The 22,546-nt window shown below is 44.0% G+C and overlaps 1 protein-coding gene and 1 long non-coding RNA gene across 2 annotated transcripts in view; both read left to right on the top strand.

Moving 5' to 3' along the window:
* Positions 1-930, top strand: part of LOC149970086 (voltage-dependent calcium channel subunit alpha-2/delta-4-like) — a 188,100-nt gene extending 187,170 nt beyond the window's left edge. The window contains exon 27 of the mRNA XM_090228740.1: positions 804-930. Coding sequence (XP_090084866.1) covers positions 804-930 — 127 coding nt within the window. The remainder of the gene's footprint in view (positions 1-803) is intronic.
* Positions 931-17,642: 16,712 nt separating this feature from the next.
* On the top strand, positions 17,643-21,849 carry LOC110511498 (uncharacterized). The gene is made up of 2 exons (XR_016493789.1): positions 17,643-17,781; positions 18,880-21,849. It is a non-coding gene; the product is annotated as an uncharacterized LOC110511498 (long non-coding RNA).
* Positions 21,850-22,546: the final 697 nt, after the last annotated feature.

Here is a 22,546-nt window from a genome sequence, read left to right as displayed (position 1 = left end):
TGTACTCTCTGTTTAGGCCAAATAGCATTCTAGTTTGCTCTGTTTTTTTGTTAATTCTTTCCAATGTGTCAAGTAATTATCTTTTTGTTTTCTCATGATTTGGTTGGTCTAATTGTGCTGTGTTCTGGGGCTCTGTGGGGTGTGTTTGTGTTTGTGAACAGAGCCCCAGGACCTCTCTCTCTCTCTACCTCTCTTCTCTCTCTCTCTCTCTCTCTCTCTCTCTCTCTTGCTCTCTCTCTACCCTCCTCTCTCTCTCTGCCTCTCTCTCTCCCTCTCTCTCCCTCTCTCTCTCTCTACCTCTCTCTCTCTACCTCTCTCTCTCTACCCCTCTCTCTCTCTGCCTCTCTCTCTCTCTCTCTCTCTCTCTCTACCTCTCTCTCTCTCTCTCTACCTCTCTCTCTCTATACCTCTCTCTCTCTACCTCTCTCTCTCTCTCTATCTCTCTACCTCTCGCTCTCTCTCTACCTCTCTCTCTCTCTCTACCTCTCTCTCTCTCTATACCTCTCTCTCTCTACCTCTCGCTCTCTCTCTACCTCTCTCTCTCTCTCTCTACCTCTCTCTCTCTGCCTCTCTCTCGCTCTCTCTCTCTCTACCTCTCTCTCTCTCTCTGCCTCTCTCTCTCTCTCTCTCTCTCTCTCTCTCTCTACCTCTCTCTCTCTCTACTCTCTCTCTCTCTCTCTCTCTCTCTACCCCTCTCTCTCTCTGCCTCTCTCTCTCCCTCTCTCTCTCTACCTCTCTCTCTCTCTCTATCTCTCTCTATCTATGTGTCTGCGTCTTAACTGTTCTGTGTGTGTGTGTTCCAGGATGTTTGTAACCCAGGCTGTCCCTGACAGTAACCTGCTGATGTTGGTGGTACAGGCAGACTGTGACTGTTCCCGTCAGTATCCCGCTATCACCATGGAACCCAAGGAAGTGAAATATATCCTTTAACATGAAGCGCTATCTTACTGGTTCACTCTCTCTGACACAGACAGTGATTGATATAATTATAATGGTGTTGTGGAAATGGGATTTGATATCTATGAATAAGCAGTTCCTTAGTCATGTATCAGACAAATCACTTCTCTTATTATATTTATTTCAGGCATCGTTCATTTCAACCAGTTATGAATTGCTGTTTTACGCTGTGAGGAGCAGTATCTTCCTAAACTCTCCTCATAAATGACCTGCAGGGTCATAGCCGAGCATTCAGAGGTCGAAATAGCAGGTGTTGGGGGGAGGGAGAGAGAGAGGGATAGGGAGGGAGGGAGGGAGGGAGGGAGGGAGGGAGGGAGGGGCTAGAAGAAGAGAGAGGGAGAGAGAGGGAGAAAAGAAGAGAGGGAGAGAAGAAGAGAGGGAGAGCGAGGACAGGAGAGCGAGGAGAGAGAGAGAGAGAGAGAGAGAGAGAGAGAGAGAGAGAGAGAACATGGTCTATATTGGTTATGTAGATCATATTGAGAGTAGAGTCTTATCACTCTGACAGAGTCCAGCTGTAGTAAAGCATTAAGCCAGTCATACACTCATACATTCCTTCATGAACAACACACACCATAATGGGCTGTGCTGTGTGAGCTGCATCATCAGCCAATCTGTCAGTAGGGGTGTCAGGGTCTCATACCCAGACAGGGCTGCTTTCATGTAATTGACCCTGCACACACTGCATATAGAATTGCACCAGATATGACAGACTGACCCTATCCCCCTGGCATATAGACTATTTAAGCAATAACGACCTAGGGGGTGTGGTATATGACCAATATAACACGGCTAAGGGCTGTTCTTAGCACAATGCAATGCCATATACCACAAACCCACGAGGTGCCTTATCGTGATTATAAACTGGTTACCAGTGTAATTAAAGCAGTAACAATAAATGTTTTGTCATACACGTTATATACGGCCTGATATACCACGGCTGTCAGCCAATCAGAATTCAGGGCTCGAACCACCCAGTTTATAGTGTTGGTATTGTATCATAGATACTCCTTGTTGTTGTTTAGTGTGTTGGTATTGTAACAGATACTCGTTGTTGTTGTTTAGTGTGTTGGTATTGTATCATAGATACTCCTTGTTGTTGTTGTTTAGTGTGTTGGTATTGTAACAGATACTCCTTGTTGTTGTTTAGTGTGTTGGTATTGTAACATAGATACTCCTTGTTGTTGTTTAGTGTGTTGGTATTGTAACATAGATACTCCTTGTTGTTGTTTAGTGTGTTGGTATTGTAACATAGATACTCCTTGTTGTTGTTTAGTGTGTTGGTATTGTAACATAGATACTCCTTGTTGTTGTTTAGTGTGTTGGTATTGTATCATAGATACTCCTTGTTGTTGTTTAGTGTGTTGGTATTGTAACAGATACTCCTTGTTGTTGTTTAGTGTGTTGGTATTGTAACATAGATACTCCTTGTTGTTGTTTAGTGTGTTGGTATTGTAACATAGATACTCCTTGTTGTTGTTTAGTGTGTTGGTATTGTATCATAGATACTCCTTGTTGTTGTTTAGCGTGTTGGTATTGTAACATAGATACTCCTTGTTGTTGTTTAGTGTGTTGGTATTGTAACATAGATACTCCTTGTTGTTGTTTAGTGTGTTGGTATTGTAACAGATACTCCTTGTTGTTGTTTAGTGTGTTGGTATTGTAACAGATACTCCTTGTTGTTGTTTAGTGTGTTGGTATTGTAACATAGATACTCCTTGTTGTTGTTTAGTGTGTTGGTATTGTATCATAGATACTCCTTGTTGTTGTTTAGTGTGTTGGTATTGTATCATAGATACTCCTTGTTGTTGTTTAGTGTGTTGGTATTGTATCATAGATACTCCTTGTTGTTGTTTAGTGTGTTGGTATTGTAACATAGATACTCCTTGTTGTTGTTTAGTGTGTTGGTATTGTATCATAGATACTCCTTGTTGTTGTTGTTTAGTGTGTTGGTATTGTAACATAGATACTCCTTGTTGTTGTTTAGTGTGTTGGTATTGTATCATAGATACTCCTTGTTGTTGTTTAGTGTGTTGGTATTGTAACAGATACTCCTTGTTGTTGTTTAGTGTGTTGGTATTGTATCATAGATACTCCTTGTTGTTGTTGTTGTTTAGTGTGTTGGTATTGTAACAGATACTCCTTGTTGTTGTTTAGTGTGTTGGTATTGTAACATAGATACTCCTTGTTGTTGTTTAGTGTGTTGGTATTGTAACAGATACTCCTTGTTGTTGTTTAGTGTGTTGGTATTGTAACAGATACTCCTTGTTGTTGTTTAGTGTGTTGGTATTGTAACAGATACTCCTTGTTGTTGTTTAGTGTGTTGGTATTGTAACAGATACTCCTTGTTGTTGTTTAGTGTGTTGGTATTGTAACATAGATACTCCTTGTTGTTGTTTAGTGTGTTGGTATTGTAACAGATACTCCTTGTTGTTGTTTAGTGTGTTGGTATTGTAACAGATACTCCTTGTTGTTGTTTAGTGTGTTGGTATTGTAACATAGATACTCCTTGTTGTTGTTTAGTGTGTTGGTATTGTAACAGATACTCCTTGTTGTTGTTTAGTGTGTTGGTATTGTAACAGATACTCCTTGTTGTTGTTTAGTGTGTTGGTATTGTAACATAGATACTCCTTGTTGTTGTTTAGTGTGTTGGTATTGTAACATAGATACTCCTTGTTGTTGTTTAGTGTGTTGGTATTGTAACAGATACTCCTTGTTGTTGTTTAGTGTGTTGGTATTGTAACATAGATACTCCTTGTTGTTGTTTAGTGTGTTGGTATTGTAACAGATACTCCTTGTTGTTGTTTAGTGTGTTGGTATTGTAACAGATACTCCTTGTTGTTGTTTAGTGTGTTGGTATTGTAACAAAGATACTCCTTGTTGTTGTTTAGTGTGTTGGTATTGTAACATAGATACTCCTTGTTGTTGTTTAGTGTGTTGGTATTGTAACAGATACTCCTTGTTGTTGTTTAGTGTGTTGGTATTGTAACATAGATACTCCTTGTTGTTGTTTAGTGTGTTGGTATTGTATCATAGATACTCCTTGTTGTTGTTTAGTGTGTTGGTATTGTAACAGATACTCCTTGTTGTTGTTTAGTGTGTTGGTATTGTAACAGATACTCCTTGTTGTTGTTTAGTGTGTTGGTATTGTAACAAAGATACTCCTTGTTGTTGTTTAGTGTGTTGGTATTGTAACAGATACTCCTTGTTGTTGTTTAGTGTGTTGGTATTGTAACATAGATACTCCTTGTTGTTGTTTGTGTGTTGGTATTGTAACATAGATACTCCTTGTTGTTGTTTAGTGTGTTGGTATTGTATCATAGATACTCCTTGTTGTTGTTTAGTGTGTTGGTATTGTAACAGATACTCCTTGTTGTTGTTTAGTGTGTTGGTATTGTAACAGATACTCCTTGTTGTTACGTGTGTTGGTGCCCTTGACCTCTGTGTACATAACGCCTCAGTAAAGTGTGACAGGATGAAATCTCAGAAGGTCCGTAGGAGACCCGAGTCCTGCCACGCCTATCACCCTCAGGTCAGCACCCCGTATTGGTCCACTGCTTCCCAATAACCTCACTTCAAGTGGATGGATTGACATCAGAAGAGAACATGTGTTGCACTATTCTCATAGCTCCTTTAATTTCAAACTGAGTTTTTGTTATTCTAAGATCAAAAATGTGAACTTAATAGCCTTATTAAGTAGTGTTCATTATACAACTGGCTGTAACTGTGTTAACGATTGATTTCAGGAAAACGCCAAGGAGTGTGGAGGAGCATCTCAGATCTACCTGTCTGTTTCTCTCTTCCTCACCTGTCTCACTGCCTCCTTCACCTGTCTCAAGGCCTCCACGCTGGTCTTCCGATGACAGACAGACAGCTACCTAGCCTAAACCCCGCCCCCTCTGGAAATCTCTCTAGAATGTTCCAGAATGCCTGATCTTAGCATGCCTGCTACTGCTTGCGTTATCTTTATCAATCAATATGACTATATGATTTATGTTATGATAATGATCATTTTGGCTGATGGACTGAGAGGAATAAGCTGTTGACTGACTCCATGTTTGATGTCTTTACAATCACAGAGAGCTGTTGACTGACTTCATGTTTGATGACTTTACAATCACAGAGAGATGTTGACTGACTCCATGTTTGATGTCTTTACAATCACAGAGAGATGTTGACTGACTCCATATTTGATGACTTTACAATCACAGAGAGCTGTTGACTGACTCCATGTTTGATGACTTTACAATCACAGAGAGCTGTTGACTGACTCCATGTTTGATGTCTTTACAATCACAGAGAGCTGTTGACTGACTTCATGTTTGATGACTTTACAATCACAGAGAGATGTTGACTGACTCCATGTTTGATGTCTTTACAATCACAGAGAGCTGTTGACTGACTCCATGTTTGATGTCTTTACAATCACAGAGAGCTGTTGACTGACTCCATGTTTGATGACTTTACAATCACAGAGAGCTGTTGACTGACTCCATGTTTGATGACTTTACAATCACAGAGAGATGTTGACTGACTCCATGCTTGATGACTTTACAATCACAGAGAGATGTTGACTGACTCCATGTTTTATTACTTTACAATCACAGAGAGCTGTTGACTGACTCCATGCTTGATGACTTTACAATCACAGAGAGCTGTTGACTGACTCCATGTTTGATGACTTTACAATCACAGAGAGCTGTTGACTGACTCCATGCTTGATGACTTTACAATCACAGAGAGCTGTTGACTGACTCCATATTTGATGACTTTACAACCACAGAGAGCTGTTGACTTCAGATGTTTGATGACTTTCAAACACCAAAGTTGTTCTTCTTTGGACAACCGTTCTAAAACCATGAAAGGGCTTTTTGGTTTCTTCTTCTTCAGTGTCTGATAAGAGAACATTCTAGTGTTTCTATGCAAAAGGAAACATGCTTTATTTGACTGTGGAAAGTTCCAGTATCTCCAATACGATTCTAAAGGACTTGACTTTACAATAAGACCATGGAAGACTATCAGTCTGAGGATGATGTGTTTTATAAATGGTTTTGATAAAACAATACTCTGGATTCATGCATGTGTTGTCTGTTTACCTTAAGCCATGAAATGGAGGATGAACCTTGGATAAGGCAGAGGCATCTTTGAACAGTGATACAATTCAGATAGTAGAATCAGTGACCCCTGCTGGTTGAAATATGACATTGCAGGATGGTGATGAATCAACTGGAGGCTGGCTGGCTGCTGAAGGATGGATGAACACAATGGACTCAACTTCCACATTGTTCTGTTCATAACTCATCAGTCTTTGGTCTACGCACCACAAACACATCAAGTATCTACTATTAAATGTGGGCTGGGTTTTCACTGTTGGAAACGGATGGACTGCTTCAGGAAAAACCTTCAAGTCACATATCATATATGCAATCTAAGACTTACTGAACCAGTTGACTTAGTTGGCTTACTGCAAAACAAGAACCATTACTGACCACCTACTTCTGTGTTGGACTACTAGGTGGAACAGTCATTCTGTTAGAAGGAACAACCTTAAAATGTGTTGGACTACTAGGTGGAACAGCCATTCTGTTAGAAGGAACAACATTACAATGTGTTGGACTACTAGGTGGAACAATGTTACAATGTGATGGACTACTAGGTGGAACAGTCATTCTGTTAGAAGGAACAACGTTACAATGTGATGGACTACTAGGTGGAACAGTCATTCTGTTAGAAGGAACAACGTTACAATGTGATGGACTACTAGGTGGAACAGTCATTCTGTTAGAAGGAACAACGTTACAATGTGTTGATATCAGGATCTCCAAGGTGTCTTTCATCTGAGTTTTACTGTTTGACTCCAAAGACTCTTATGATGGTTTATAGCTTTCAGCTAAATTCATACATTAAATTATTATATTTTTCACGACATAATCTGTTCTTTCTAATTCAAATGACTTGAATGAAATGATTATAAAATGCATCATTGAGAATAATAGGATGGGATACTACTAATATTGCTGCTGGACATTAAACACTACTGTCAGATGTTACTGTCTAGTGATTTTCTAAGTGGTGTTTTTTATCAGTCTGTCCCTTTCACTTTGACAGTGATGCTCTAATGATGTCATATCATCATGTGGTAACTGTCCTCATGATGCAGTATTGTTGATAAAAGATGCTGTTGCCCATGTGTATGTATGTAATGTGATGTCCTGAGTCCTGTGTGTCTTCTGTGTGTCTGGCTTGGCTCGTGTCCCACGTGGCACCCTTTAACCCTATGTAGTGCACTACTTTTGACCAGGGCCCATAGGGAATAGGGTACCATTTGGAAAACAGGCCTGAGAGTCTAGGAGGCAATATGATTCTCACAGCACAGTTTGATTGACATGTAGGATAATCTGCAATGGATCAGTAATAATACAATGAATAAACCTCCCCTTTATTTTAAAGTTGTTCTCAGTTTTGATGGTTGAATTTTATCCATGTAATTTATCCTGTCAGTTATGACATGTTGTTTATCCTGTATCATCGTCTAATTAACATATTCATCAGTGTCTCTACTCAAAACTCACTCAAAACACTCAAAGATTGTATTTTCTTCAGTGGTTTGTTTTTATTTCTGTAATGCTTCAGGGAAAAGTGAAGGTGTAACGATGTACACTGAGAGTCAGGAAGAAAGTTCTGGAAGTGAATACATTCAATAAATAAACACAACAAGACACACGAACAGCCCACCAAGATTACACAGACACAGAGGGGAGTGAGGGGAGGCAGGGGGCAGCGGTACTCTAGGGGGAGTAGTGGGGAGGGGAGGCAGGGTGCAGCGGTACTCTAGGGGGAGTAGTGGGGAGGGGAGGCAGGGTGCAGCGGTACTCTAGGGGGAGTCGTGGGGAGGGGAGGCAGGGTGCAGCGGTACTCTAGGGGGAGTAGTGAGGAGGGGAGGCAGGGTGCAGCGGTACTCTAGGGGGAGTCGTGGGGAGGGGAGGCAGGGTGCAGCGGTACTCTAGGGGGAGTAGTGAGGAGGGGAGGCAGGGTGCAGCGGTACTCTAGGGGGAGTAGTGGGGAGGGGAGGCAGGGTGCAGCGGTACTCTAGGGGGAGTAGTGGGGAGGGGAGGCAGGGTGCAGTGGTACTCTAGGGGGAGTAGTGGGGAGGGGAGGCAGGGTGCAGTGGTACTCTAGGGGGAGTAGTGAGGAGGGGAGGCAGGGTGCAGCGGTACTCTAGGGGGAGTCGTGGGGAGGGGAGGCAGGGTGCAGTGGTACTCTAGGGGGAGTTGTGAGGAGGGGAGGCAGGGTGCAGCGGTACTCTAGGGGGAGTCGTGGGGAGGGGAGGCAGGGTACACCGGTACTCTAGGGGGAGTAGTGGGGAGAGGAGGCAGGGGGCAGCGGTACTCTAGGGGGAGTAGTGGGGAGGGGAGGCAGGGGGCAGCGGTACTCTAGGGGGAGTAGTGGGGAGGGGAGGCAGGGGGCAGCGGTACTCTAGGGGGAGTAGTGGGGAGGGGAGGCAGGGTGCAGCGGTACTCTAGGGGGAGTAGTGGGGAGGGGAGGCAGGGGGCAGCGGTACTCTAGGGGGAGTAGTGGGGAGGGGAGGCAGGGTGCAGCGGTACTCTTGGGGGAGTAGTGGGGAGGGGAGGCAGGGGGCAGCGGTACTCTTGGGGGAGTAGTGGGGAGGGGAGGCAGGGTGCAGCGGTACTCTAGGGGGAGTAGTGGGGAGGGGAGGCAGGGGGCAGCGGTACTCTAGGGGGAGTAGAGGGGAGGGGATGCAGGGGGCAGCGGTACTCTAGGGGGAGTAGTGGGGAGGGGAGGCAGGGTGCAGCGGTACTCTAGGGGGAGTAGTGGGGAGGGGAGGCAGGGTGCAGCGGTACTCTTGGGGGAGTAGTGGGGAGGGGAGGCAGGGTGCAGCGGTACTCTAGGGGGAGTAGTGAGGAGGGGAGGCAGGGTGCAGCGGTACTCTAGGGGGAGTAGTGGGGAGGGGAGGCAGGGTGCAGCGGTACTCTTGGGGGAGTAGTGGGGAGGGGAGGCAGGGTGCAGCGGTACTCTAGGGGGAGTAGTGGGGAGGGGAGGCAGGGTGCAGCGGTACTCTAGGGGGAGTAGTGGGGAGGGGAGGCAGGGTGCAGCGGTACTCTAGGGGGAGTAGTGGGGAGGGGAGGCAGGGTGCAGCGGTACTCTAGGGGGAGTAGTGGGGAGGGGAGGCAGGGTGCAGCGGTACTCTAGGGGGAGTAGTGGGGAGGGGAGGCAGGGTGCAGCGGTACTCTAGGGGGAGTAGTGGGGAGGGGAGGCAGGGTGCAGCGGTACTCTAGGGGGAGTAGTGGGGAGGGGAGGCAGGGTGCAGCGGTACTCTAGGGGGAGTAGTGGGGAGGGGAGGCAGGGTGCAGCGGTACTCTAGGGGGAGTAGTGGGGAGGGGAGGCAGGGTGCAGCGGTACTCTAGGTGGAGTAGTGGGGAGGGGAGGCAGGGTGCAGCGGTACTCTAGGGGGAGTAGTGGGGAGGGGAGGCAGGGGGCAGCGGTACTCTAGGGGGAGTAGTGGGGAGGGGAGGCAGGGTGCAGCGGTACTCTAGGGGGAGTAGTGGGGAGGGGAGGCAGGGGGCAGCGGTACTCTAGGGGGAGTAGTGGGGAGGGGAGGCAGGGTGCAGCGGTACTCTAGGGGGAGTAGTGGGGAGGGGAGGCAGGGGGCAGCGGTACTCTAGGGGGAGTAGTGGGGAGGGGAGGCAGGGTGCAGCGGTACTCTAGGGGGAGTAGTGGGGAGGGGAGACAGGGTGCAGCGGTACTCTAGGGGGAGTAGTGGGGAGGGGAGGCAGGGTGCAGCGGTACTCTAGGGGGAGTAGTGGGGAGTGGAGGCAGGGGGCAGCGGTACTCTAGGGGGAGTAGTGGGGAGGGGAGGCAGGGTGCAGCGGTACTCTAGGGGGAGTAGTGGGGAGGGGAGGCAGGGGGCAGCGGTACTCTAGGGGGAGTAGTGGGGAGGGGAGGCAGGGTGCAGCGGTACTCTAGGGGGAGTAGTGGGGAGGGGAGGCAGGGTGCAGCGGTACTCTAGGGGGAGTAGTGGGGAGGGGAGGCAGGGGGCAGCGGTACTCTAGGGGGAGTAGTGGGGAGGGGAGGCAGGGTGCAGCGGTACTCTAGGTGGAGTAGTGGGGAGGGGAGGCAGGGTGCAGCGGTACTCTAGGGGGAGTAGTGGGGAGGGGAGGCAGGGGGCAGTCCAGCCTGGTGTATCAGAGATGAGGGGAGACAGAGGACAGTCCAGCCTGGTGTATCAGAGATGAGGGGAGACAGAGGACAGCCCAGTCTGGTGTATCAGAGATGAGGGGAGACAGAGGACAGCCCAGTCTGGTGTATCAGAGATGAGGGGAGACAGAGGACAGTCCAGTCTGGTGTATCAGAGATGAGGGGAGACAGAGGACATCCCAGTCTGGTGTATCAGAGATGAGGGGAGACAGAGGACAGTCCAGTCTGATCACTGGAGGTTCTCTTGCTACAGAGATGGTCTATAGAAAGCCTTTTAGTAGCTGACGTTCCTAACCTCAACTGAGAGGGTCTCTGTTCCTCTGATGGCCCTGTTGGTGTCCACTCTGTCTCTCTGTGTGTGTCCTGTTCTTCGCTGTCAGGGACAAAGGGGGGATGTTGTGGATATTGAGGGGGGTGGAGTTAGTAGTCTTTTGGCAGCATGACCCTGCGACCCCCCATGAAATAACACAAGGTGATCTTCCTTCTGAAAGGAATGTTGTCCAGGTCCTCCACTGACACCCTCTTGTTGCCCCTGACGCTGCTCTCCTCCTGGTCGTACATGGGACACATGTAGGCTGTTCGCCTCAGGGCGTAGATGTCCACCTCGTCCTCGTCGTCCCAAGGCCTGTAGGGCTGCTGGGAGGGAACGGCTGACTTGACCAGACGGGGTCTCATCATGGCCAGCTCTAGGTCACGGGGGATATGCCTCAGACCCAGGCTAGACCTCTGGACTCTGACTCCTTTAAATTACATTACATGAGGTTACATTCATTTATTAGTAATTCATTTATGAATGTATTAAAACATGACAATCATCTTCCTGGTCGTACATCAGCAAACAACATATACAATATTGACAATATATTCATAGACAGAATGTGTCATTGCACAAAGAGAAGTGCTGACCTTTCTTTCTCTTCTTCTTGGTCCTTTCATCCCAGGCGTTGGCACTGACAAGGGACACGTTGCCCTGGCCCAGGGAGGGCAGCAGTTTGGGCCGGGGGGCCACCGGGGGTTTGGGGACCTTTGGAGGAGGAGCATCCCTCTGGGCTCTCCTGGCCAGCAGGGGTCCTGTCTGGACGAAGGTCTCAGGCCTGATGATGTCCCTGGGTGGGCTGCTGCTCCCTCTGGCAGCCTCCTCTGGCTGGGCAGCTTTCGGCATGGAGAGAACAAACACATTGTTGCTGAAGCTGCATGACTCTGAAAGGGCCGGCTCCTCCAGGGTCAGAGGGCAGGTAGGACGGGGCTCAGGCTGGACTACGTCCACATTGCTGGTGGTGATGCTCACAGGACTGGTAGGTTGGGACTCGAGCATAACGGAACACACAGGATTACTAGGCTTAACTTTTCTCCTAGTGGTGCTCCGAGGGTTGCTAGGCCTTCCCTCAGGTCTGGAAGGCTGAATATCATGCTGGACCAGGCCGACTGGTCTAACAGGCCGTCTAGTGGGGCCCAGAGGGTTGCTAGGCCTCCCCTCAGGTCTGGAAGGCTGTACATCAGGCTGGACCAGGCCCACTGGTCTAACAGGCCGTCTAGTGGTTCGCCGAGGGTTGCTAGGCCTCCCCTCAGGTCTGGAAGGCTGTACATCAGGCTGGACCAGGCCCACTGGTCTAACAGGCCGTCTAGTGGGGCGTTGAGGGTTGCTAGGCCTCCCCTCAGGTCTAGTGATGCTGACAGGGATTCTAGGTGTCATCTCATTCTGGTACAGGCTCTCTGGGCTGTTGGGCCGGGAATCAGGCAGAAGCTTGTAGTTCTTCAGAACCTCAGTGAAGGAAAGCTCCTTGTTGCGCCTGCGTCTGTTGGTTTTGGCAGGTAGCTGGGAGCTGCTGCTGTTAAACCAACCGGGAGATTCACGACATCCATCCTGGACTGGAACCAGGGACTGGAGGTCTCTCCTCTTTCTGTGGGCAGCTGTGGGCCTCTTGGGCCTGATTTTGTCTGGAGGGGGAGCACGGGGTACAACATGCAGGGAGGGGAACGCTGAGGGCCTGAAAGAGGAGGCCATCACTGGGGCCTGGCTGACCTCTTCTCTCTCCAGCAGCACTCTGTTAGAAGGACAGAGTAGCGGAACACCGATGGACCTTGGTCCTCCAGACCCATTCAGGTTGGGCCTCCTATTCATCATTCACTGGTCTGCAGGATTCTAATCAGAATGCTCCTTCTAGTCTTGAATACTTGGAATAGGAAGTGGCTTTCAGCACCATTAAACTATAAAAAGAGAGTCACAGAAACAACTTTGTTTAGTATTTGGGGAAATGTTTTTCATGTTATTAAAGTCTCTTATCTAATTTCATCAAATTCAGTTCTGAGTTGAAATAATTATTTGGGACAAGATATATTCATTAAAATTTAACAACTTTGTTCAATTAATTTCTAAAAGCCTAGATATATCTGGTGCTCAATAAATCTGTTGTCTATCCCCTCATTTATCCGATAAACAGGCGGACGGGCGTACTTACCGTTCACCTTGCAGTTCAATCAGCTAATGATCCTCATTTCACCAGTGGCAGCTTGGTGTTTGATCATTACGTCATCAGAGGCATTTTATATTGTGACGCAACAATGCCAAGCATCAACCTTCCTCTCATGGCTGCCCCTGTAGTTTAATATGTCAACGAAGTGTATTAATCAATCAGACAATCAAACCATCAATGAATGACTGGATTAATGAAGCAATTTCTAATAAATCAGCTTAAGTATACTGACATAATTTATGGACGAGACTAACAATTACGAAAACGCATCAAATCAATGATGCGTAAAAGTTCGTAAACGAACCATTTTAGTGAGTCAATAAACTAGCCAAGACTTTGGACGAGGTATATTTGTCCCAATACTGTAGGACAGGCTACTTATATATGAGGAACCTGCGACCAGAAAGACTGTTCTGCCGTTTTATATAAAATAATCCAACAGGCTTCTTCTACATACGCGTCTTACTCTTTCCTGTGTTCATCTCCCTCGACTAGATATATCTATTCTGTGGCCACCACACGTTTTATATGTCATGTTTGTCTTGTAGCTGACAGTGGGGTGAAGACAGGAGCGCAGTTCAGCTGACACGAAGGCGCGGACTGGGGGAATCCGACATGGAGACCTGACGCCACTTTCGGATTGGTCTACTTTAAAATGAACATAAATATTAACGCAACATACTGGAGGTTGGGCTCAGTGTTCAAGTATTGGTTTTACACATTTTGATATAGAGAAATATAGTCTAATAGTGGATCGGACTTCTGCAGTGTTGGTGGGGTAAATACAACTGCTGATGTGCTTTGGCCTGTATTCTTTTTCATGTTATTATTTTTAAATATTTCAGGAATTCCTTCTCATTTATTAACCAATTACTTATTCAATAATTCGTGTATTTATTTAGCTTATCTTGTTTACATGTAATACCCTATGGCCTGACCATAGAAATAAGAATGAATAGAACAGACATGGAAGCTCTAACCCTGGCAATTGACTGATATTTATATTTATTTAGGATCCACATTCATTCTTGCCAAGGCAGCAGCTACTCTTCCTGGGGTCCAGCAACATTTTGTTACGTTACAGCCTCATTCTAAAATGGATGAAAAACGTTTTAGCAGCATTGAAGGTGCCAAAGAACACAGTGGCCTCCATCATTCTTAAATGGAAGAATTTTAGAACCACTAAGACTCTTCCTAGAGCTGTAAGCCAGGACAAACTGAGCAATCGGGGAGAAAGGCCTTGGTCAGTCACCAAGATCAGATGGTTACACTGACTGCCACCCTTCAGCTCCATTCAACCCCCTCCCATCGATCTCTCAACACCATCCATTTGGGATTTCTATTTGCCATATATTTTTCAACTGTGCTGTGATGCTTCACAAAAGTACTGAACCTTTCTATTCTCATAGCTTCTACAGATTATAAATTAAAAATAAACATTTTTGGTAAAATAATTATTATATTATATTATTGATTGACTATGGCTTTTCAAATCACCCAGTATTGTTTAGCTATCTGTAGCGTTAGTTGCAATTCTTCAGCCATTCCTGGACCTGTGACCAAAAACGAGCTACATATAGACAATACCAAAATAAATGACCTAATGACTCTGCCTCCTCACAGTAAAATCTGCAGAGCTGGGAAGACTGTATCCCCCATATATATATATATATATATATATATATATATATATATATATATATATATATATATATATATATATATATAACATTCGATCGGTTGCATGAATTTTGTATAGTAATTTAAACTGAAAAATTCGAAGTTTTGAATCCGCGGTTGTTTTGCGTATCAATTCATAAACCATGTGCCATGGAATGGGTACATCGAAAATCTCTTCCCAACTATTTTGCCATTTATATGGCACAGCTGTCAGTTTTTTGGTCCTTCAATTAAATTGGTAAATGTTTTTATTTATCACACTTTTCTTTAACCATTTACGTTCTTTAATACAGGGCCGACATACAAGTTCCTTACTTTCCCCCCTTCTACTTGCCTCTTCCATTTTTGTGGTAATGCTGCAATTAGTTGGTTGTAATTTTGGGTAGAGCAGACATTTACATATGTCTGTGTTAGCTGCATGTGTGACACAACTCCACCAGTCCTATTTATGATGTCATTCACTGAAATTATACCTTTTTTAAATATTTATTCGAAAAAATATTTTTTTAATCAATTAGTATTGTATTATTTGTTCTGTCTTTTCAGGTGGATTAAACTGAAATTACAACCTACTTTCTAAGGCTTGTTTAAAAAAATAACGATATTTTGGAGATTATTTCCTTTTCAAACAACCGAAAGTGAGCAGGTGTAATCTGAATAAAGGGGAAAAGGCCATTCTTGAACATAGGATGAGACATTCCTACCAATTTACTAGAGAACCAGTTTGGATTTAAGTATAACTTTTGCATGACTGATGCCTTTAGTGAGAGGTCCAATGCTGTAATGTTGTAATGATCATAAAGGAACAATTGTCCAGACAGAGGGTTGAGTTTACGAATGTACGGTTTATTAACCCAACTTTCCACAGGCTACTGTTTGGCCGTAGCCCACGACAAATAAATGAAGGATACCCTATAAACCAACCGTGACCTTCTCTTGTGAAAGCCAGACATAAGAGAGAGAGAACAACGTCTAAACCTGGTCTTAACTTCCAATGCTCCCTGCCCAACCCCCCTCCACGCCTCTCCACCAACCACCAGGAAGCCCGGCATCAGAATGTTCCAGGCATTCCCGTGATTGGCAGATAGCAGGTTGATTGGCATGTCGAACCCCGCGAACACTGGGTACTGGTAAGTACAACACAACCAACAAATAGCCTGACACATAACACACAGCTGTCTGTCTGGGTCGCTATAATATTTAATAATATCTGTCCTCCGAATTCATATTCGTTATATACTATAAAAAATGACCCACGGGTTTAGTAAATATTGCAAAAGAAAATCAATGATTTTTACTAAAAACGTTTCAACAGACGTCGTCTTGATCTTTCTCCTCTGGAAAGGCCATGTGGCAGGTAACGACCAAACTATCACTTGGAATGTAGTTTGGATTTATTTACACAAATTTTCAACGAAATGTCAAAATAATTCGTTAAATAATATTCTTCAAGTACGAAAAGCCTTTAGCTAGTTATATTGCCAGAGTAAGGTATATATTTGCACGTTGATAAACTAGCTAGTTAACTTCCATGATGTCTGTATAGTTAGCTAGTGGTGGGCATGCTACTAGCTAGTTAACTTCCATGATGTCTGTATAGTTAACTAGTGGTGGGCATGCTACTAGCTAGTTAACTTCCATGATGTCTGTATAGTTAGCTAGTGGTGGGCATGCTACTAGCTAGTTAACTTCCATGATGTCTGTATAGTTAGCTAGTGGTGGGCATGCTACTAGCTAGTTCACTTCCATGATGTCTGTATAGTTAGCTAGTGGTGGGCATGCTACTAGCTAGTTCACTTCCATGATGTCTGTATAGTTAGCTAGTGGTGGGCATGCTACTAGCTAGTTCACTTCCATGATGTCTGTATAGTTAGCTAGTGGTGGGCATGCTACTAGCTAGTTCACTTCCATGATGTCTGTATAGTTAACTAGTGGTGGGCATGCTACTAGCTAGTTCACTTCCATGATGTCTGTATAGTTAGCTAGTGGTGGGCATGCTACTAGCTAGTTCACTTCCATGATGTCTGTATAGTTAACTAGTGGTGGGCATGCTACTAGCTAGTTCACTTCCATGATGTCTGTATAGTTAACTAGTGGTGGGCATGCTACTAGCTAGTTCACTTCCATGATGTCTGTATAGTTAACTAGTGGTGGGCATGCTACTAGCTAGTTAACTTCCATGATGTCTGTATAGTTAGCTAGTGGTGGGCATGCTACTAGCTAGTTCACTTCCATGATGTCTGTATAGTTAACTAGTGGTGGGCATGCTACTAGCTAGTTCACTTCCATGATGTCTGTATAGTTAACTAGTGGTGGGCATGCTACTAACTAGTAAGTTAGCAGGTCATTTACTTGCCTCAGTGCTGTTTATAACTTTTGTCATTTTTGTGTACGTTTTATATGAACCGAAATAGCATTGTAACATATTAGCTACCTAGCTTACCAAAAAATGCATCGTCAGCAACATTACAGTAGAACTGAACACATGTGCCCCTGCAAGGTAATGTTTGCCTGCTAGGCAAGCTAATGTAAACTCACCCCATTCCGTACAAACTTGCGCAACCGCGACATTCAAACGAAGCTAGAAAGAAAACTAAGTCAAAACCGGACTAGGTTTCTATTCATGCGTTGATCAACATCGTAATGGCTCTCTAGTATTGGAGAAAAGTTGAAAAAATGGACCCTCTGTTACATCTTGATCTGTCATGTCATAACGTACAGCATGCATAAATCAACAATTTCTGTCTTACCATCTCTCTCCACCAGGTGTAGCACTTCTATCATCCTTTAAAAACAAGAAATGGACAGTGACTGGGGGATACCTAGTCATTTTTTTGGTCATCATTGCATGCGATCATCATTCTCAAAGCCGCTGTTTACTTCTAAGATCACTTTAGCATCGCCCTAAAAATCCAATTAAAATTTGACACAAACCTTCAAATAGGTATGTAATGACACATTATATAAACTCTTTATAGTGTTTTATTTACATTTTAGAGGCGATGAAGTGATAAGTTGGACAGATCAAGTGAAAAAAAAGCCATTTTCCCACACAACATCTCTCCTTCTCACGCATTAGTTTCTCTTCCCCACCCGCCATTTTGAAAAAGACCCGACGGGGCTCATTGCCTGCTTGAATTATGCAGAAACGGGCAGCGTTTAGGTCGTGTCATTTATTCTGTTGGAAAGGGGAGAAATTGTGCTTTACAATGGTATTGACATTACAGTTGATCTGGAAGTATTACGTTTTTGGGGCGCTAAAATAAGGGCAATTGTACGAACCGAGGCGATGTACGAGTTTACATGAGTTTACGTTAGCTATCTAAAGCTGAAGTCATTTGAGTGTTATTTTCCTGACATTGTCATAGGTTTTAATACAACTTCTCTTCTTTAGGTATAGGTGTTCAGACGTTCCTGAGTACTGGACAGACCATATTTTCCAGAATACATTGACAAGGTATGTCAATATATTCAAATGTCTGTGTGCCCCATGATTTTCCCAATGAGTAAAACTCAGACTGAATCCAATGGAATCCAGAAATTGAAACAGAATACAGGTTCCCCTCAGACAGGATACACAGGATATTTTTATTAGATTGGCTATGTGCAGTGATCTGTGAGCTGCTCTGACAGCTGGTGCTTAAAGCTAGTAAGGGAGATATGAGTCTCCAGCTTCAGTGATTTTTGCAGTTCCTTCCAGTCATTGGCAGCAGAGAACTGGAAGGAAAGGCGGCCAAAGGATGACTTGGCTTTGGGGATGACCAGTGAAATATACCTGTTGGAGCGCGTGCTACGGGTGGGTGTTGCTATGATGACCAGTGAGATATACCTGCTGGAGCGCTTGCTACGGGTGGGTGCTGCTATGGTGACCAGTGAGCTGCGATAAGGTGGGGCTTGACCTAGCAGAGACTTGTAGATGACCTGGAGCCAGTGGGTTTGGCGACGAGAGTGAAGCGAGGGCCAGCCAACGAGAGCGTACAGGTTGAGGTGGTGGGTAGTATATGGGGCTTTGGTGACAAAACGGATGGCACTGTGATAGACCGCATCCAATTTGTTGAGTAGAGGGTTGGAGGCTATTTTATAAATGACATCGCCGAAGTCGAGGATCGGTTGGATGGTCAGTTTTACGAGTGTATGTTTGGCAGCATAAGTGAAGGATGCTTTGTTGCGAACTAGGAAGCCGATTCTAGATTTAATTTTGGATTGGAGATGCTTAATGTGAGTCTGGAAGGAGAGTTTACAGTCTAACCAGACACCTAGGTATTTGTAGTTATCCACATATTCTAAGTCAGAGCCGTCCAGAGTAGTGATGCTGGAGGGGTATTTTATATACTGTATTTTAAATCAACCAAATGGATTGAACACGTTATTAACCCACTGTTCCTGACTTGCCTAGTTAAATGAAGGATAAACAACAAAACAAACTATTATAGTTTTCACAATTATTTCATGTGATGGGAGGACCAAGAAGAATAAAGGTTAGCACTTCTCCTTGTGTAATAACACGTTTTCATTATACCACTGGCTGTAACTGTGTGATAACGATTGATTTCAGGAAAACGCCAAGGAGTGTGGAGATGCATCGCAGATCTACCTGTCTGTTTCTCTCTTCTTCACCTGTCTCACTGCCTCCTTCACCTGTCTCAAGACCTCCACGCTGGTCTTCCGATGACAGACAGACAGCTACCTAGCCTAAACCCCGCCCCCCACCTCTGAATCGGTATCTCCCTGGAATGTTCCAGAATGCCTGACCTTAGCATGCCTGCTGCTGTTTGCGTCTTTATCAATCAATATGACTATATGACTTAAGTTATGATATTGATCATTTTGGCTGTTGGACTGAGAGGAATAAGCTGTTGACTGACTCCATGTTTGATGTCTTTACAACCACAGAGAGCTGTTGACTGACTTCATGTTTGATGACTTTACAATCACAGAGAGATGTTGACTGACTCCATGTTTGATGACTTTACAATCACAGAGAGATGTTGACTGACTCCATGTTTAATGTCTTTACAATCACAGAGAGATGTTGACTGACTTCATGTCTGATGACTTTACAATCACAGAGAGCTGTTGACTGACTCCATGTCTGATGTCTTTACAATCACAGAGAGATGTTGACTGACTCCATGTTTGATGTCTTTACAATCACAGAGAGCTGTTGACTGACTCCATGTTTGATGTCTTTACAATCACAGAGAGATGTTGACTGACTCCATGTTTGATGTCTTTACAATCACAGAGAGCTGTTGACTGACTCCATGTTTGATGACTTTACAATCACAGAGAGATGTTGACTTCAGATGTTTGATGTCTTTACAATCACAGAGAGATGTTGACTGACTCCATGTTTAATGACTACAACCACAGAGAGATGTTGACTGACTCCATGTCTGATGACTACAATCACAGAGAGCTGTTGACTGACTCCATGTTTGATGACTTTACAATCACAGAGAGCTGTAGACTGACTCCATGTCTGATGTCTTTACAATCACAGAGAGATGTTGACTGACTCTATGTTTGATGACTTTACAATCACAGAGAGCTGTAGACTGACTTCATGTTTGATGTCTTTACAATAACAGAGAGCTGTTGACTGACTCCATGTTTGATGACTTTACAATCACAGAGAGCTGTAGACTGACTCCATGTCTGATGTCTTTACAATCACAGAGAGATGTTGACTGACTCCATGTTTGAGGACTTTACAATCACAGAGATATGTTGACTGACTTCATGTTTAATGTCTTTACAATCACAGAGAGCTGTTGACTGACTCCATGTTTGATGTCTTTACAATCACAGAGAGCTGTTGACTTCAGATGTTTGATGTCTTTACAACCACAGAGAGATGTTGACTGACTCCATGTTTGATGACTTTACAACCGCAGAGATATGTTGACTGACTTCATGTTTGATGTCTTTACAATCACAGAGAGCTGTTGACTGACTCCATGTTTGATGACTTTACAACCACAGAGATATGTTGACTGACTTCATGTTTAATGTCTTTACAATCACAGAGAGATGTTGACTTCAGATGTTTGTCTTTCAACCACCAAAGTTGTTCTTCTTTGGACAACCGTTCTAAAACCATGAAAGGGCTTTTTGGTTTCTTCTTCTTCAGTGTCTGATAAGAGAACATTCTAGTGTTTCTATGCAAAAGGAAACTACTTTATTTGACTGTGGAAAGATCCAGTATCTCCAATACGATTCTAAAGGACTTGACTTTACAATAAGACCATGGAAGACTATCAGTCTGTGGATGATGTGTTTTATAAATGGTTTTGATAAATAATACTCTGGATTCATGCATGTGTTGTCTGTTTACCTTAAGCCATGAAATGGAGGATGAACCTTGGATAAGGCAGAGGCATCTTTGAACAGTGATACAATTCAGATAGTGGAATCAGTGACCCCTGCTGGTTGAAATATGACATTGCAGGATGGTGAAGAATCAACTGGAGGCTGGCTGGCTGCTGAAGGATGGATGAACACAATGGACTCAACTTCCACATTGTTCTGTTCATAACTCATCAGTCTTTGGTCTACGCACCACAAACACATCAAGTATCTACTATTAAATGTGGGCTGGGTTTTCACTGTTGGAAACGGATGGACTGCTTCAGGAAAAACCTTCAAGTCACGTATCATATATGCAATCTAAGACTTACTAAACCAGTTGACTTAGTTGGCTTACTGCAACACAAGAACCATTACTGACCTCCTACTTCTGTGTTGGACTACTAGGTGGAACAGTCATTCTGTTAGAAGGAACAATGTTACAATGTGATGGACTACTAGGTGGAACAGCCATTCTGTTAGAAGGAACAATGTTACAATGTGTTGGACTACTAGGTGGAACAGTCATTCTGTTAGAAGGAACAATGTTACAATGTGATGGACTACTAGGTGGAACAGTCATTCTGTTAGAAGGAACAACGTTACAATGTGATGGACTACTAGGTGGAACAGCCATTCTGTTAGAAGGAACAATGTTACAATGTGATGGACTACTAGGTGGAACAGTCATTCTGTTAGAAGGAACAACGTTACAATGTGATGGACTACTAGGTGGAACAGTCATTCTGTTAGAAGGAACAATGTTACAATGTGATGGACTACTAGGTGGAACAGTCATTCTGTTAGAAGGAACAACGTTACAATGTGATGGACTACTAGGTGGAACAGCCATTCTGTTAGAAGGAACAACGTTACAATGTGATGGACTACTAGGTGGAACAGTCATTCTGTTAGAAGGAACAACGTTACAATGTGTTGATATCAGGATCTCCAAGGTGTCTTTCATCTGAGTTTTACTGTTTGACTCCAAAGACTCTTATGATGGTTTATAGTTTTTAGCTAAATTCATGCATTAAATTATTATATTTTTCATGACATAATCTGTTCTTTCTAATTCAAATGACTTGAATGAAATGATTATAAAATGCATCATTGAGAATAATAGGATGGGATACTACTAGTATTGCTGCTGGACATTAAACACTACTGTCAGATGTTACTGTCTAGTGATTTTCTAAGTGGTGTTTTTTATCAGTCTGTCCCTTTCACTTTGACAGTGATGCTCTAATGATGTCATATCATCATGTGGTAACTGTCCTCATGATGCAGTATTGTTGATAAAAGATGCTGTTGCCCATGTGTATGTATGTAATGTGATGTCCTGAGTGTCTTCTGTGTGTCTGGCTTGGCTTGTGTCCCACATGGTACCCTTTAACCCTATGTAGTGCACTACTTTTGACCAGGGCCCATAGGGAATAGGGAACCATTTGGAACACAGCCTGAGAGTCTAGGAGGCAATATGATTCTCACAGCACAGTTTGATTGACATGTAGGATAATCTGCAATGGATCAGTAATAATACAATGAATAAACTTCCCCTTTATTTTAAAGTTGTTCTCAGTTTTGATGGTTGAATTTTATCCATGTAATTTATCCTGTCAGTTAAGACATGTTTTATCCTGTATCATCGTCTAATTAACATTCATCAGTGTCTCTACTCAAAACTCACTCAAAACACTCAAAGATTGTATTTTCTTCAGGGGTTTGTTTTTATTTCTGTAATGCTTCAGGGAAAAGTGAAGGTGTAACGATGTACACTGAGAGTCAGGAAGAAAGTTCTGGAAGGGAATACATGCAATAAATAAACACAACAAGACACACGAACAGCCCACCAAGATGACACGGATACAGAG

Source organism: Oncorhynchus mykiss, unplaced genomic scaffold (assembly GCF_057628025.1).
Source record: "Oncorhynchus mykiss isolate SJ-2025 unplaced genomic scaffold, ASM5762802v1 scaffold96, whole genome shotgun sequence".
Classification (NCBI taxonomy): domain Eukaryota; kingdom Metazoa; phylum Chordata; class Actinopteri; order Salmoniformes; family Salmonidae; genus Oncorhynchus; species Oncorhynchus mykiss.
This window is presented reverse-complemented; position numbering and strand designations above follow the sequence as displayed.